This window comes from Sander vitreus, chromosome 13 (genome assembly GCF_031162955.1).
Source record: "Sander vitreus isolate 19-12246 chromosome 13, sanVit1, whole genome shotgun sequence".
NCBI classification, from domain to species: Eukaryota; Metazoa; Chordata; class Actinopteri; order Perciformes; family Percidae; genus Sander; species Sander vitreus.
Window position 1 is genome coordinate 19734501 of NC_135867.1, and position 16013 is coordinate 19750513.

The following is a 16013-nucleotide window of genomic DNA, read 5'->3' on the forward strand; positions in this document are numbered from 1 at the left end:
ACAGATTATGAAATGGCTAAAAGGCCCCTCATTGTACATAGACCCCCCCCCTCCTTCCTTTGTTGAGACATTTTAAAAATGATGTTTCCCAAAAGGAATTTTTACTTAGCCCTTTGTTTGTCAAATTAGAGATGTTACAACAATGCAGATTGATTATCCATCAATAACTATATTTATTATACATTAAATCTTACATAACTATCCCTATATTGTATGCATATAGACAAATATAAACATGACTTACTGACAGACAAGGCAAACAGGCAGAATATTCTGACCCTTAAAACACATAGAAATAAGTATCCATTAACATGTCAAAAGTCACATTTCAATTAATGTTGGTGTGTGTAGATCTAAGGTGCTTCAGGTAACACTCAGAATGACCCAGAACATATTATTCATAGAAGCATCACTCTTTATTCTGATACCTTTGAATGGAGATACAAAATAAATAAATCATAATCAAGCAGGTAAACAGAAATATCTGTGCTTCACATATTTTGCAAAACAAGTTTTTGATCAAAAACTACAGCCTATAAAAGCTGTAGACTACACTTGCACATCTAAGGACTTGATTAATCATATAGTGATGCAGGAGCTGGAGAAGTATCCATGCCTACTGTATACACTCTGATGCTTAATGGCAAATCTGACAGCATGTCAGAGGGATGAAGATTTCCTTCCACTGTTCCGACAAAGTATCTCCTTTCATTTATTTCCCCACCAAGTGGAAACCACTAGCTATTTGGAGCTAGAAAACATCATCTTATGGGGCCTTTTTCCAAAAGCTATGCCTAAAGAAATAGTTTGGACATTAGTGGGCATCACAAGGTTAGTTTTGTCTTAACCACTTTTCAACATGTCTGTCTTTCACAAGCCCAACAAATGAATTCTTGAGAGCCAAAATTTCTAATCTCAAAGATATTATTAAATAGTCAGAAATAGACATGAAAAAAATAAAATGAAAAACCCTCACAGAAAGATTACAAGAGGTTGTAATTTGCATTTAATAATAATAATTTCATGACATTCAGAGACGTTAGAAATGCAGCATGAAACTGCCGGGGAACACCCCTACTGAAATGGTCAGACCATGGTCGGAGATGATTGTTTTAAATAATGGAAATAGAGTTGCTGTTTTGAAAGGTTGCTGAGCTCTCCTGTTGAAACTCTGCCACTTCAGTCGTCTCATTATGGCTTTAGGTACTAGCCTGAAACCACAGATCGAGCTTTGGATTTAAGCAGTGACAACACATCAAAAATGAATGGGGTGTATTTTGATATTCTATTAGTCATGTAACCAGTGAGAAATTTGTCTATTCAGTTTGAATGAGTAATGTGTGTTTGCAAAAAGCTTATTTTCAAAGGAGTATGTAGAACTCACTTAAACAATCTATATCAATTAACCCAATAATTACAAAATGAAATACATTTCAGATTGGTCCTAAAATCTTAAGTGAAACAGCAAATGGCAAAATAAAGACAAGTATAGGACACAGAATTGCACTTGCGCTTTAACAGCTTCTAAAACACTTTTCCCCCCCTAGACAAGCAGAGATAAAGCTCTATGAATATGGCCCCTTGAGATGACAAGCTGCAGCTGCAACAGTCATGACCTTTTGGAATCTAATGCCTTTGAGATCTGGCCGAGATACGGGCATATCTAACAAAGTATGAATCTTAAACAACTGTGCAAATGATTCACTGAGATAGAAGCAAAAACAAAAAGAAGCAGAAACTGCACAGATAAAAAGGAAACTGAAATACTGAAAGTCAAATCTGGCTTTCTGTAGCGAGCAGTAATAGTTTCTGTTCATTGAAAGCTAGCATAATGTGGCGAATCCTGTAACTATGCTACACATGCTCTATATTTTAATGTTACAGACATTTGTAAGCTATATATAATATACTTTATATATCCCAGGTTGAATAAAATATCCCTTTTCTCCTTATTATTTTACACAAATTGCACCCTGAGATTTGATAAAACAAAATGTCCTTCAAAAGCTCCATATCTTAAGCCTCATAATACAATAAATGACTATTAAACTGATCTTTATGTACAAAATGCTGCACTTATACTAGAGAACATCCTACAAATACAGTAAGACGGACATAAGCGAACAGTACATCAACCAATCACACTCTGAAGATAACACACTGCTTTCTGAAGCGGATGCAGAAGATTTCCCTGCAGCAGCACTATAAATTCAAGCTATTTTACCTTGACAGACCATAGTTTCCAGTATGACATACTTGGAAGTCATGCTAAAATATTGTTACTGCATGTGCTGCTGTTGGAGGAACGAGACAAATGAGTGTGGCAGTACGGCATCCTCTCGCGTGTTATTGCAAATGTATAATACATAATTGAATCTTCCATGCTCTCAATTAAATGTATCTGACATCCTCACTCAGATAATCTCTGAAATCAATTTATGGCTTTCAGGGACAACACTACTGCTTGTCCTTACTCACTGTACTACGGTTTATTCTGTCTCCAACTGGAATGCTGGTGTTTTCTCACAATAAATTGACATTTACAGAATAACACTAATGTTGCCTAAGAACAGGAGACACTGAAGTCACGGGACACATTAGCATTTACAGTTTGTTTCACTATCGCAGTGACTAGTTATCTGCAAAAAGAAAATATATCAAGATATCCAGAGGGAGAATCTTCCTGACCTTGTCAAAGTCATTTGTTATGGATTTGAACCTCAGCATGACATCAGAGACAGACAGAAGGACAAACTCTTCTGTCATGTTTCTAAATATAGGGGACAGTACTGTATGTCCCATGCACAATACAAAACTATACTGTATGTGTTCCATGGCATAAAAGCAAAAATAATGTGTCAAACTCAATTTCCATAAAATCCAAAAAATCTGAGGCTACATAAGAGACTGAATAACCCTAATGCATAATCAGATTTGAGGAACGACAGCTTACAGTATGCAACAAGGCCTGACATGAAAATGCACTGAAGGTGTTGGTCAGTGGACTGTAACAACAGTGCTTGTGTCTTAAAGTGACTTAAGTGAAGTTATTTATTTCATTAGCCATCGTTGCTGATCATCATCTGCCTGAACATCGAATCCACAGACACACACACACACACACATTGCACCCCAGATTTTAAAATCTGATGTCTCCTTTTCATTTATGATACCACTTTAGCAGTAATTTCACTGTCTGCCTTGCAAAAAAACTGCTGCCCTATCCAAGTGGAGAAAGGAAATTCATGGTGATTTCTGGGTTTGAATTAGAAGCAAAGTATCAATTCACTAATGTTTCCTTTTACTTATTTGCCTTTAGCTTCAGCTGGGCAACCCTAGCTTGTCCCAGTTTAGTCTGAATGTCGACAGGCCTTTCAAAGAAGCGGACTATGGTCGGCTCGTTGAGCAGAGAAGCCAAGACCTGCTCAAACGAAAACGACCAATCCTGCTCTGTGAGGTCGGGCCCTGCATCCTGACTGTTGAAGGAGCTGGAGGTGTCGGAGTTCTCTGGGGTAGTAGAAGCTTCTTGGGTTGAAGACTCCGCAGCAGCAGTGTTGGCAGGTTTTGTGGACTTGGGTGGGCTGCTCGACTCATGCAGCCTCCGTCCCACCTCTTCCATCCTCAGGAGAAGGCTGGTTACGTGGGCCACGGCTTGGTACAGCGACTCCTCCTCTGGATCGCCATGAAAAATGTTGTACAGGGTCTTGGAGAACTGGATGAACTGAGTCTGACATAGAAAAAAAAATAAGATGGACAACATAACATGTTGTACTTAATTGGATAATTTGACATATCAAGTTACATTTCTTTTTGCCACTTCAGATAGAAAATGGTGTCTTCAGTCAATAAACACAACATGGGTTGAATTACCTGATTAATTCGAGGTAGGTCCTTGATGGTTTCCTCTTTCTTAAGTATTTCGTTTTGCCATTGTTTCAGGTAGGCCTGCAGGTCCACTTTTCCTCTACCTGTTCATTTCGTACACAAACTCGAAACAATCAGACAAAACTAAGACATTTACAGTTTTTTTTATATAGCCATGTAGTGTTTGTGATCAAATGGGTGAAATCCTACCTCTTTCAGGGCTTTTCCTTATCACACCATCTTCTGGTAGATCAAATGCTAAAATATAGAAGCAGCATGTGAACAAATTGCATAGAGAAATGCTTAAAAAACAATCAATACATTCAAGGAAATCAAAACAGAATTATGACAGAATATAGGAGGAAAGTACGGAGGTCCTGAAGGGCAAAGCGCAATGACAAAACAGAAAACACAACAGCAAATTGCAAAACACTTTGCTTTCCCCTTCATGGCCACCGTAGGAAAAGGGTAAAGGTGAAATTTAAGTGTTAAAAGAAAAGAAATAGTAAAGAGGCTAACCAGCGAGTCTAGTCAAGTGAGAAGAGTCTTCAGGCACTGGAGTAAAGTGCTGGATTCTTTGTTCCTTTATGTGCAAAGGACTACCTGTAAAAGCTAAAAGATACCGACTGTTAGTGCACTGAGAGGAAAGATGAAGAGACAGCGGTGATAGAGGATCCACATGAGCAATGTAAATGAAATGTGTTAAATAATTTGACTAAAGAAAACATAGATGTCCATATACACTGCATTATCAGTTTATACAGTCTACTCTAACCCCATCTAGCAATCCTGAAAAATATTGCATCATACTTTACTTCTATGCTCCAACCCCCACCAATGACTCTGTGTTTGTGTTCATGGATGCATGTCAGTTTGCACTGCTGGATTACACAATAACCCTCTCAAGCCAGCAGTGTCATTATATTTGCCCGATAGCTCCGTGCAGCATAAGCGGCACAGCCGGAGGATTGCCATGTTGGTTAGTCATTCTGTGCGTCTGTGACATGAAATCTGTTGCTGATAATCAGGATCCAAACAGAATGAACCTTAAAGGTGCTGTAGGTAGGATTGGGAAAATCCAGGACTTAGCCAAAAAAATTTAACATCAACAACTTCTCAGTCCCTCCCCCCCTTTTTGCTAAAGCCCATAATGGTATCCTAAGCCCCTCCCCCCACAAGGGACAATGAATGTGTGTGCATGAGCAGTGATTGACACACAGTTACACACACCCCCTGGCCCTGATTGGTGCATCTGAACAGGGATGTGTTCAGATGCTGTGGATTTTTGCAAATTGCACTACAGGCTGTAGGTGGTGTAGGTGCAGGCTTTGGTGCCAAAGGAGCCAGATTTTTTTTTTTTTAATGACCTGCTTCATGTAGTTCTACTGGAACATAGGGTCAGTTTCAGCAAATAGGACAGAAAGATAGTTTTATAAGTCTTACCTACTGCACCTTTAATGATTGTGGTGACCTTTCCTCACTTGCCAGACTCCGGCTCAAATTTCCCCCTAAAATCTAAAATATTATTTAAAATCTAAAGGGCAGATGAAAATGAAACTATTGATTATCTCCGAATTTGTATTATCTTCAGATTTTGACCTTTCCCTCGGGTTAACGATACATCACATGATCCCCTTTGCACACAGATAACTAATGATCAGCTGTGAAAACATATACACTAAATTTTGACTTGCACACCAGATGCAGTGTAATGTAATAGTCCATTTGCCATGTGTTGACTTGTTCATGCTCCAGAGATGTACATCCGTCAATAGTAAGTGCAATCCTGATGTTAACATTCTGAGCACTCCCATTTGTCCCTTCAACCAATCAGGACACAGATGATGTAACTGTGTAGTCATTGAAGTTGCTGCATACAGCTGCTATACTTTGTGTTTGGACTGAAAAACCTGCAGACTCTCAGCTCTAAATAGTACATGATTGCATTTCCTTGATCAATGGAGTGTTTGGCCCCGCTCCTGGACTCAGGGCTGTGTTTCGAGTGTTTAAGGTCACTGTGGTTTACTTTTTCAGCTCCCTGCACACTTTCCAAAAGTCTACAACTCTTTGCATGAGGGAAAAACCCACAACGCATAGCGGTGTGACGTCAAAAACAGGTGATGACAGCGGATTCTTGCATCATAAAAACCAAAAACTAAATGCATGTGTAGTTGTTTGTCTAATGATGGCAGCCATGGTGACATCAAATATTTTGATTTGGTCCAAAATAAGTCTTTTACTTCTACACAAGAAGCAAACAACAAACTGTCCAGTCCATTAAAGTCCATACTGAAATATAAGCCTCATTTCCCTTCTTCACTATAAGCCTTCCACTTATCAGAGAGTGTTTGGAGCCCTCACACCGTCCTGCGTTTAGACACTTATAGCGATGTCACAGGTGACGTGGATTAAAGTCTGTGAGGGTTCAGTACTGGGGACCTGTCCTTGGTGCTGAAGCATCATGCCATGAGACACAAAACGAGCTTTGCTGCTTGATGTTCACTGGCCTGGCACATCACAAACGGTGACTCAGTGCTCTTCTGCTGCTAAGCTGTCAGCTGTAATTTCAGCAATTCATCCTAATCACAGATCCTCCTCAGGGAGAAACTAGTCCACTGCAAAATGCCCCTACAGCTCCTTACATCCATCGTTGCCATGGCAAAGTTCTTTCACCCAACATAAACTATTCTTACCCCTGCCTTCAAGCACACACTGCCACATCGTGCAGAAAAGCCACACATTCAAGGACAGTTTCCACCCCCGGGCAATTGGCTCACTCAACAAATGCTGAGTTATTAGCTGGATTATTTTAAATAAACTACTCCTACATTTTCAAGCCCAACAGACCCTGATGGTCATCTGACCTTGTGTTTTACTTTAGGCTGATTCTGTCTGCTGCTGTTGTGTTATTGCTCTCATGTTAGGTCGAATCTAGAGAATGATAAGGATCCAGTCTGAAAACACTTGCTGCGCTTGAACTTTGAACCTGCAGGAGTATATCCTCACTGTAGATATGTTGTGAGAGAGGACACAGGTTGAAAGACAAATCTATTTTTTTGTTTATAAGAGACAGGCGGATGTGACTACCACACCATGGGTTAGGAGTTGTCACATGAGAAATGTGAATCTTTTTTCATTTCGATTTTCTTGATTTTTGGCTTTTTCAATTGTTCATCACTCACCTGGTGGCAGGTGCAGCTTGAAGAGGAATTTCAGCTTATTTGTGAACGATCCACTGTACAAAGTATCTGCGGGAGAAGAAAGTAGAAATTATAGCAGTGGGGATACTAAGGTTAACCGCTGCGTTGTCGAAGAGCAGAGAGCGAGTGAACTTGCCAAGGGCACAGCAGAACTCTTTAAAGTTGACGAGGCCGTCCTGGTTCTCATCTATCAGGCGGAAGATCCAGAGGGAGAGGGTGCTCTTGGGGTTGCAGAAAGCCCAGGGCTCCAGCAGAGAGAAGAGCATGCTGAACTGTTGGAAACCCAACTGGTACTGCTCCAAATAGGCCAGGCTGGGGTCATGATGGAGCAGAGCTGGACTCTTCATTGTCCAGTAGCAGCAGAGGAAATGCTGCCTCTGCAAAAGGAAAACAAAGACAAATGTAACGTGTCCACTTCTCATTTTTTAATTACAACTGTTGACATTTTTGTATGATGACACTGAAAATACTGCATCATGCATTTGACTCACTTTGAACAAGTTATAAAGCCTGTCAAGATGTGAGGCACTGAATCTGACTTCTTGGGTCACCACCCGGATCTGAAATTTTTTTTGAATAAATCCTTAATACCACAGTAACAATACAAGTACACTAACTAATGTACACTCAATGGCCACCTACCACATTTTGTTTGGTTGTATCCTCCAGTGTCTGGATCACATGCAGTTTGTTTCTTTTCCGTGAACTCTCGACTTCCTCTGAACGGATATTTCCATATTTCTAAAAACAAAGCACAATTCGTTAAATCAACCACAACACAGAGATCGCTGAATAAAACTGACACACAAACATGTTGTACCTCGTAGGCCTCTTTGATCAGTTCACTGATATCCACGTTAAAGTGGGATGCTTTATCGTTATTGCTCACTGAAGCTTGCTGCACTGTTGGAGGCAACGGGCTGTCTTTGTTTGTCACACTGTCAAAGAATCTGAAATAACACCATCAGAGAAAGAAAGACAATCATTTAGACCGTAATGTTAAAAACAAACTCAGTCCCGCTTTGTTTGTATTCACACAGACTTGTTGAGGATGGTGACGGCCTCTGCATCGTCGTGGCAACTGATCAGAGCCTCCATGTTGTAGTCCAGCACTGCCAGGCCGAGCTGCAGAATGGCTTTTATGCCGTCGTAGAAAAAACAGTCCACCACGTTCACAGCGCTCTCTATGGGCAGGACACTGATGAAGAGAGTGAGGAACCAGGACAAGGACACGGACGAGAAGAAACTCAGGTCTGTCATGTGCTCCACCAGCTGGGGGAGGTTTTCTCGAATCAGGTCCTCGAACACTGCCTGGTCAACCAAAGCACCTGAAAAAAAGATTGGCAACATTTCACAGTGCAACTTCAGCATCATTCAAATGTTATGTCCCAAAATTACCAGCAGAAACAGGATGAAAATTGCATCCCCTCTCACCAATAATTCGGCGGTTAAAGTAATCCGGCAGCATCCTCTCACAGACAGCCACTAAGAGCCAGAAAGCCTCCTCTTCTTTCGCGTAGAGCAGCAGAACTGACGTGAGAATGTTCATGGCCTGGAAAAAAGGATATATAAAAAAAACAGACTACTTTAGTTGTAAGAATAAGATTGACTGCAGGGAGGAGGCCAGTATAAAGGTGTGTGTGTGTCTGTGTGTGTGTGTGTGTGTGTGTGTCACAAAGGTACGTTTTTCAGAGAATCAGTGCCTTTTTAAAAATGATTTCAGTTGTTTTAGATCACCTGTGGCCTTGTTTTAAATCACCTCTGCTTTTCAGAGTTGCTGCACTCGTCAATGTCATAGCATGACCAATCACAGTAAAGGACAAAGGGGTTTAAAACTGTTAAGGGTTCAAACTTTTTGTTAAAGTCTGACTCTGTACCATAACCGTCACCTCACCTGTCACTGTTAAAAAAGCAAAAAACAAAGGATAATCTCACCACAACAAAGGAAGCGATAAAGAATGGTCATGGAAGCAAATGCACAAACCCGTTTTTTGTGTGCATGTTTTTTTTATATTCATCATATATTTTCTGTGATAACAAACGTCTGGCTACATAACATAATTAGCTAATGACGGTTCCTGTATTTTACTCAAGGCTTTCTAAGTGTTTGTAATCAGAGTCGATCAGGGCTTTTCTACCTGTTATAAACAACAAATCAAAGTACCTGGCAATAGCCAATTTTAGGGTTCCTGTATGCATAGGCAGTGAGGACTCTGCGTAGAGCTGAGATTCCTGTGTCACTCTGAAAGGCAGGGTGCTCTGGCAGAGAGCGGTGTAAGTCTCTCTCGATCTCATCTGTCGCCAAAGTGCTCGTGCCCAGAGACTGTTCAACCAGATCAGCGTAATAGCCGGGATGAGTGGCCATGTCGTTCACAGCTCCTACAGAGGCAGAACCACAGTCAGTCCAAAAACAGATGCTGCACAGATCCCACTCCTAGCATGTTTTACTTAATTATTTATGTTGGGTAACTTTAGTATTTAACACTTTCAATCATGCGAGGCTTCGTTAACAAATCACTGACACTGCATACACTTTACTGTACACGCAGTAATGTCTGCTGTATAAATACCTGAAAAAAGCATCCACAGCTCTCCTCTCAAGGCCTCAGGAACACCACGAACAATCAGGTCTCGTGTCTTCCTGGTGAAGAACATACTCGTGCCACGTCCATATTCAGAAAAATGGATGTTCCAAGACTGTTCCTTCATCTTTTCTTTAAGCTGTCATGCACATGTAGCACACACCAGAGTGTTATTCAAATTGCTCTGCAACACTGTTAAAACTGGTTGTATCTCTAAACAGATGCATGCTTCATTTTTATTTATGTCCACCTCAGAATTGATTAGACACCCCCAATCCTGCAGAGCGTAAGAAGGTTCTGGTGCATTACAATCACATGCTGCTGAAAACAAGCAATATGTTTAATTTGAAAGAAACTTTGATATTTACCATTTTGGGGTCAAGGTTTTCAACATCTTGGGGGTGGAAAACAGTCATGAGAGCCTCGGTGCTTACAGCCTTGCTGCTGTCTTTCTGTCCTACCATCAGTGTTACATCCTCTGGGTTGTCCTCGAAGTGATTGATGAGGGACTGGCACGTGCCTCGTATGGCCTTAGTCATAAATGTATATCATGTCAATGTCAGACAGCCCTGCTAACTGTAAGTAAAGAGTACAATGCGGCACAAAGAAAACAAGGGTTCAAACACGTTACCTCTGATGATGCAGAGTGCTGAGGGCTGGCACTAATCCCACACTTGCTACGGATCGTGTTGGCAAGCCGCTGGTAGTCCCGCACCTCGGTGAAACGCAGCGCCTTCTTCCCACGCACACACACCGTTAAAGCCCTGCTGCTGGAGTCTGACTTCTCAACATTAATAACCTGGAAGAAGGCAATGTTGGCAGACCACAGATTCATCAATATGCGGGGTGCTATTTGAGAAGTTATTTGCAATGTTTTTAACAATCCAGTTTTCACTTTACCTCTCTCATTGGAATGATAACATGGCATTGGCTTCCATCTTGGCTGGCAAAACACAGGTAGTTCTCAGACAGACAGATCTTGCCAAGTGTGTTAAAATGGCTGAAGGGCACCCACAGGAAGCTCTCATGCACCTCTAACAGGTTCTCCTCTTTGGGAAGCCTGAAAAACATCCGGAACTGCTCACTCTTTGCATGCGCTTCGAGGCCTCTGTGGGGAAAGTAAAGCAAAAAAGAATGTCATGAGCAGAAGACCACGTTTGAGTTTTCTAAGAACATCACCCAGACTCACACGGTGTAAGTCTGGATGAGGAAGTAGTCAAAATGGTCAACGTGAACAACAACAGTAGTTGACCTTAAAATATCACTGTATGACCACTCCAGGCAGGTTAACGCAAACACAAATGGTTTTCGACGTAAGTCAGACATTATGTTTACTCTGGTTCTTCAATTTGGCAGCCAGCACTAAAAGGATCATGTCAAGCGGTGCAGTGCAGCAGACAGGCAGTACCTCTTGGTAATTTGCATGGGGTCGGAGAGTGCTGGCTCTCTCTGGAAGGCCTCTTTATCAAAAAGGCGCTTGATGGAGTAGTCAGCCAGCTGTTCCATGATAACAAATGTTTCATTAAGGTGCATCAGCATGGAGAAGTAGTGATCCTCCCCATGAGCCAAGACATGGATGCTCTCAGTCAGGATAACGTTAGAGGTTTTCTCCAGCCTCCAGATCTCATCCCAGGAGATGATCAGTTTCACTGCAGAGTCATCACAATAAATTAAAATTAAATTAGTGATTAAGGTTCACATTAGGAAGGACAAGGATCTTGAATGAATGGGTAAGTCCAATTTCTCAATATTTTAAATATATAAATGCATTTAATCAACAACATATTTCATGGTGCCATTATAAATAATCGATGATACAGAAATACATCTTAAAATGTCACTTGGTGTCATTAAATTCAGTATTATCCTTTATCCACACTGCTTTACAAGTCTGCCTCCACTATTAGGTCTGCTATGATGGTTTTTCCACAATATGGAACCTGTAATTACCTGGAACTATTTTCTAATGAAAGAATGTTCAAAGAATGTTCAATTTAGACCATAAATGCCAACTATGGTGGCCATTAGGAGCTGCAAAAGTCTTTGTTACTACCAATCCAGAAAAAAAAAAAAAAAAAAAAAAGAAAGATAAATGGCTGCTCATGTTAATAAATGTCACGGAAATGGCTTACCCTCAGCTCCCAGCAGGTATGAATAGAAGCAGAGGAAGTTTGTGCTGAGGTACAGCCAGCCTTGGCAGGGCACTTTGCCTCTCCAGTAGCTGCATGAGTAATATGTGACCAGTTTTTCCTTCGGTGGCAGCTCAAACCACTTCTCAAACCTCAAAAGTGCTTCTCGGAACTTCTCCGGATCTTCCTCCAGCACCAGGGATGATTTCCCTTCCTCAGCGATAAGACCCTAACACATTAAACATTGAGGGTTACTGCAGACTGAGGGTGATACCATTACAGTGCGTCATCTTCCTTGAAGCTGCTTGAATCAATATCTTTATATCAAGAATGGAAGAAGGACTGCGTGTAATGTAGATTTTGCTCTTGGTGACGAACGCACACTTATTCGCTAAGTGGCCAGAAGAACGACTCCAAATAACCAGGTTTAAGTAACTGACAGTCATAGAGTAATTTTTATCATATAAAATATTGTATAGCGTGACAATAAGTTCTTACTCTAATCTTGCCCTGTACAAAGCTGGTGATGTCTTCGCTGGAGTCAAAAACAGAGAGTGTCCTCATGATGTTCTGCTGCAGCCAATCCCAGTGCTGAACAATCTCCTCTTTGGTGACACCTGACCCAAAGTCAAGAGACAACAAAAATACAAAAAAGTCAAATATCATGTTTGGGTTGTTGGTTTTTTTTAAATGGTAAAATCTCTTAACTTGAACTTTTTTTCAAACCTAATCATTTGACATCACTATTGAACATTTTTCCAGGAAAAGATGAAAATACAGCGACATACCACATGCTATGGTCCAATACACTTGTGAGTCTGGTGTGTGGTGTAGAATGCGGTAGGGAGCAACTTTGGATGTGGAGTCCAACACAGTATCCAGAGTTCCCACAAGGAGGCCTGTAACATACAGTACATCGATATGTTTAACCACCAGTGTCACACATGATCTTCAGCCATGTGAACCCTTTGAAAATCAGAAAAATAAATACCAGATATGATATTCAAGAAACTAAGAGCGAAAATGACAAATCTTCCATTGTTTTATTATTGACAAATCAATGTTTGTTTAACTGCTGCATTTACTGATAAACAACCATCTGACAGCATCAGAAAATATGAATAACTTCAGCTAATTTAGCGAAGGCGTAATGTTAGTCGTTTATCAAAAGACCAGTCAATCAATCTTTTTTTTTTTAATACTGGGATCGCAGACTATGCCTTTATACTCATACTGACAGTGTAGAAATAGGATCTAACCCTAACCCACAGGCAAACTAAAATGAGCTAAATCTCTTACCACAACTTCTCCCTCTCTGACATGCCCTCCATGAATAATTAACAAGGTTGCAGTGAAACCACACTAATGCACTGCATCAGCATCATACTAGCCTGCCGGCTGAACATATGTTCTACCAGTGAGCTGCCAAGGAGTAAAGGATTCAAAGGATCAAATGCAGATAATTTATTATATTTTAACCGGTGTAGAACAACATCATACAGTAGAGCATTGACATAAACACATAAAAGATACTTCAGACATAAAACGCTCTTGTGCTGAAGAGGGCTTCAACTACCATCAGGTAGTATTTAACCTGCACTATCATTAAACCAGCCAATCAGGACATTGGTCATTTTCTCTTCAGCTAGAACACCATCCATTAACATTCATTATCTAGTAATTACCTTACAGCGGCCCCATTGTGGCATATGTGCTTAGAAAGTATAGGTTACAATCATTGGTGGTATTACAAGCATCACTTTTATGCTGGCAGGTGACAATGGTTGTTAAAGATCCAAGTCAGTAAAGAATGTCATGCAGTTAGGGGGTTAACACAAGGCTGTGTCTGCATTTGCATGTTGGGAACTTAGGACCTGAGGGTGCACTTGACGTTGCCTGATTTAAAGGGGGTGCCACTATTTTCAAGAGTTCTCACACACACACACACACACACACACACACACACACAATTTTTGGGGGTTTTAACAGTTATACTAGTTACTTTGAGCATACTGCACCACTCTTTCCTAAAACTGGTACAAAATGTGTGTTTAGGTTTAGTTATTGTCCATCAGGGGATATTTGGCTTCCAGTAAGGAAATAATACAAACAGTTCAATATAAGTAAATAAATAAAATTCATAATAAACTATATGGAGTAGTGCAACCCATGACTGACTTTTCCTTAGCCAAGACTTGTCATTTTAAATTATCTGATCAATGTGTCAGCTAATAATATTGCTGGCCAATTATACCTTACATGTGTGTTTTGTCATACATATACATTATTCACATTTCCGTAGCAAAAAACAGGGAAAGCTGTTATACCAGCTCTACAAAAGATCTGAGATCTGGGCTGAAATGATTAGTTGATGAATCAATTAGTTGATCAACAGGATTAATCAACGACCACTTTTATAATGAACTAATTTAACAAGGAAAAATGCAAAACATTCACATGTGAGGTTTCCCTTCCCTTTTTGGCTTTATATCATTGTAAATTCAATAGCATTGGGATTTGGTCTATTGGTAATAATTGACAGATTGATCAATAAAAAACAATCAGTAGTTTGCATCACGCAAAAACAACTGTCAGGGTTTTCTGCCCTCTCCATGCTTTAACAATCGTTCATCTGATTTTAGCAATGCTAAAATATAACCTAAATTACAGTATGACAACTCAACTACGCACGAATGTCTCCACAAAGTCGCTGACGAATGTATTGCCCAGGCAGGGAGCAGCAGTTCCTGACATTGCAGTCACAGTGGCATTATAAATGCAAAGGTTTTCTCTTTTATTTCTAGCCTCAGGGAGAAAGTGGTGCAAATATTCACAAACTGACTGAACTGCCATGAGGAAATGTAATATCTGTATATTCTTAGAACATAGCTACTCCAAAGTAGCCTTCATGATTGGGTCTGCTGGTACTGTGATTGGAGTCTAAATCTGACACAATAATGGCTCAAAGTGTTTAGGCCTATGAACATCCTGTAACCTAACCACAGGTACTGGGTAGTAAAATCAGCAGGACATGAAATTAACTGAGTAGTGGACAGAAATACTTTTACCCATGTAACCTCCTTGTCAACTCTATAAACAAACCCAATTTTTTGAGACGTCAGCTACACATAAAGAGACCTTTACTCTTGCGAGCTGGCGTGTCAACAAGATCAACCAGCTGTTCAGCTACTGACGCGAGTAATTTTGACACTTGGCTTGGCTTAAAACGTTACCTGTTGCTATGAGGATTTTTTGTTCTGTAGACGAGGATACAGCACCCGCCCTATACACGACAGACAGCACAGCTATGCAGACACATGGCGAGTAAACCCGTGAATAACTAATTTGTTTTAACGTGGTTCGGCGAAGACGCAGCGGCTGTCCTACACATGCGAGGAGGTGATAATAACATAACCGCTAACGTTACCTGTCAAACCGCCTCCACCTTCTCCGTAACCTCGTCTCCTTTGCAGTACGAAATACTCGTTATCCTCCTCGGTGACCCATAATTTAAACGCGTTTTTCAGCAGAATCTCATCAGGTTGGAGCCACATGTTTCAAATGTCATGGAGTTATCTATCAAATACACCTGACATGTCACAGCTATCTGTAACGTAGCCCAACATCAAACCCGTGGACGTTTGTTTGTGTCCGAATCCCTCCCTTCCCACGTCGACAAGAAATGCTGCCAATGCTGCAGGGCATTCTGGGATTGTAGTTTCTGACGAGAAGGCGGTCCTAGGGAGATTCATTCTCCGAGCAGCTGTTTCATGAATTTTATTGGCTTTTCTACATTCTTTAAACATACAGTAGGTGTTTTTTTTCTGACCCATTTCTTAATAACTCAAAATAAAAGACGAATAAGAGAAGTTTTAGCCCTACATAATAAATGCAATTACTTTTTACCTTACTGACATTTCCGTTTCTGTTTTCTAAATCACATAATATTTTGCATTGTAAAGTAGCCTATTATTTCACTGAACTTGTGACAGTGTTTGCTCTATATTTAGCCTACATTTATGTCTTTGTTGTATCATCTTGCCTTCTTTATCTTCAATTGAAAACGTTTTAGCTGTACTGTGTAAATTTTTTTTTTTAATTTTTACACATTTTACACATTGTCTGAATGGTGTAGTGTTTACACCATTATTATTAGGCCTATTATTGTGGTTGTTGTTCAAATGTAGATACATTAAAAGATTTATACAGACCAAAGATTTTTATTAACAAAAACACAA

General features: G+C 40.3%; 1 protein-coding gene across 2 annotated transcripts; it reads right to left on the reverse strand.

Annotated features, from left to right (window-relative positions):
* Positions 1 to 392: 392 nt before the first annotated feature.
* tbc1d8b (TBC1 domain family member 8B) lies at positions 393 to 15440 on the reverse strand. Of its 2 annotated transcripts, XM_078265581.1 has the most exons (21): positions 15203 to 15440; positions 12564 to 12674; positions 12274 to 12392; positions 11779 to 12004; positions 11055 to 11295; positions 10547 to 10754; positions 10278 to 10445; positions 10015 to 10176; positions 9635 to 9785; positions 9229 to 9443; positions 8499 to 8616; positions 8107 to 8392; positions 7885 to 8014; positions 7707 to 7805; positions 7556 to 7624; positions 7201 to 7441; positions 7047 to 7112; positions 4384 to 4476; positions 4075 to 4122; positions 3871 to 3968; positions 393 to 3727 (listed from the first exon to the last, which is right to left on the reverse strand). In XM_078265581.1, exons 1-21 carry the CDS (start codon positions 15327 to 15329, stop codon positions 3302 to 3304), a joined length of 3402 nt encoding a protein of 1133 aa, XP_078121707.1. In that variant the 5' UTR covers positions 15330 to 15440; the 3' UTR covers positions 393 to 3301. The 2 variants fall into 2 exon arrangements, with proteins under 2 accessions (XP_078121707.1, XP_078121708.1); XM_078265582.1 differs by lacking the exon at positions 4384 to 4476.
* Positions 15441 to 16013: the final 573 nt, after the last annotated feature.

What these genes read in the sequence shown, in the direction of transcription:
- tbc1d8b (XM_078265581.1), bottom strand. Translation starts at nt 15,329, where the DNA reads ATGTGGCTCCAACCTGATGAGATTCTGCTGAAAAACGCGTTTAAATTA. An exon ending in AGAGTTCTGCTGTGCCCTTG is followed by an intron (nt 7,113 to 7,200) that starts GCAAGTTCACTC and finishes CTTCTCCCGCAG; the next exon opens with ATACTTTGTACAGTGGATCG. An exon ending in ACCTACCTCGAATTAATCAG is followed by an intron (nt 3,728 to 3,870) that starts GTAATTCAACCC and finishes TTTCTATGTCAG; the next exon opens with ACTCAGTTCATCCAGTTCTC.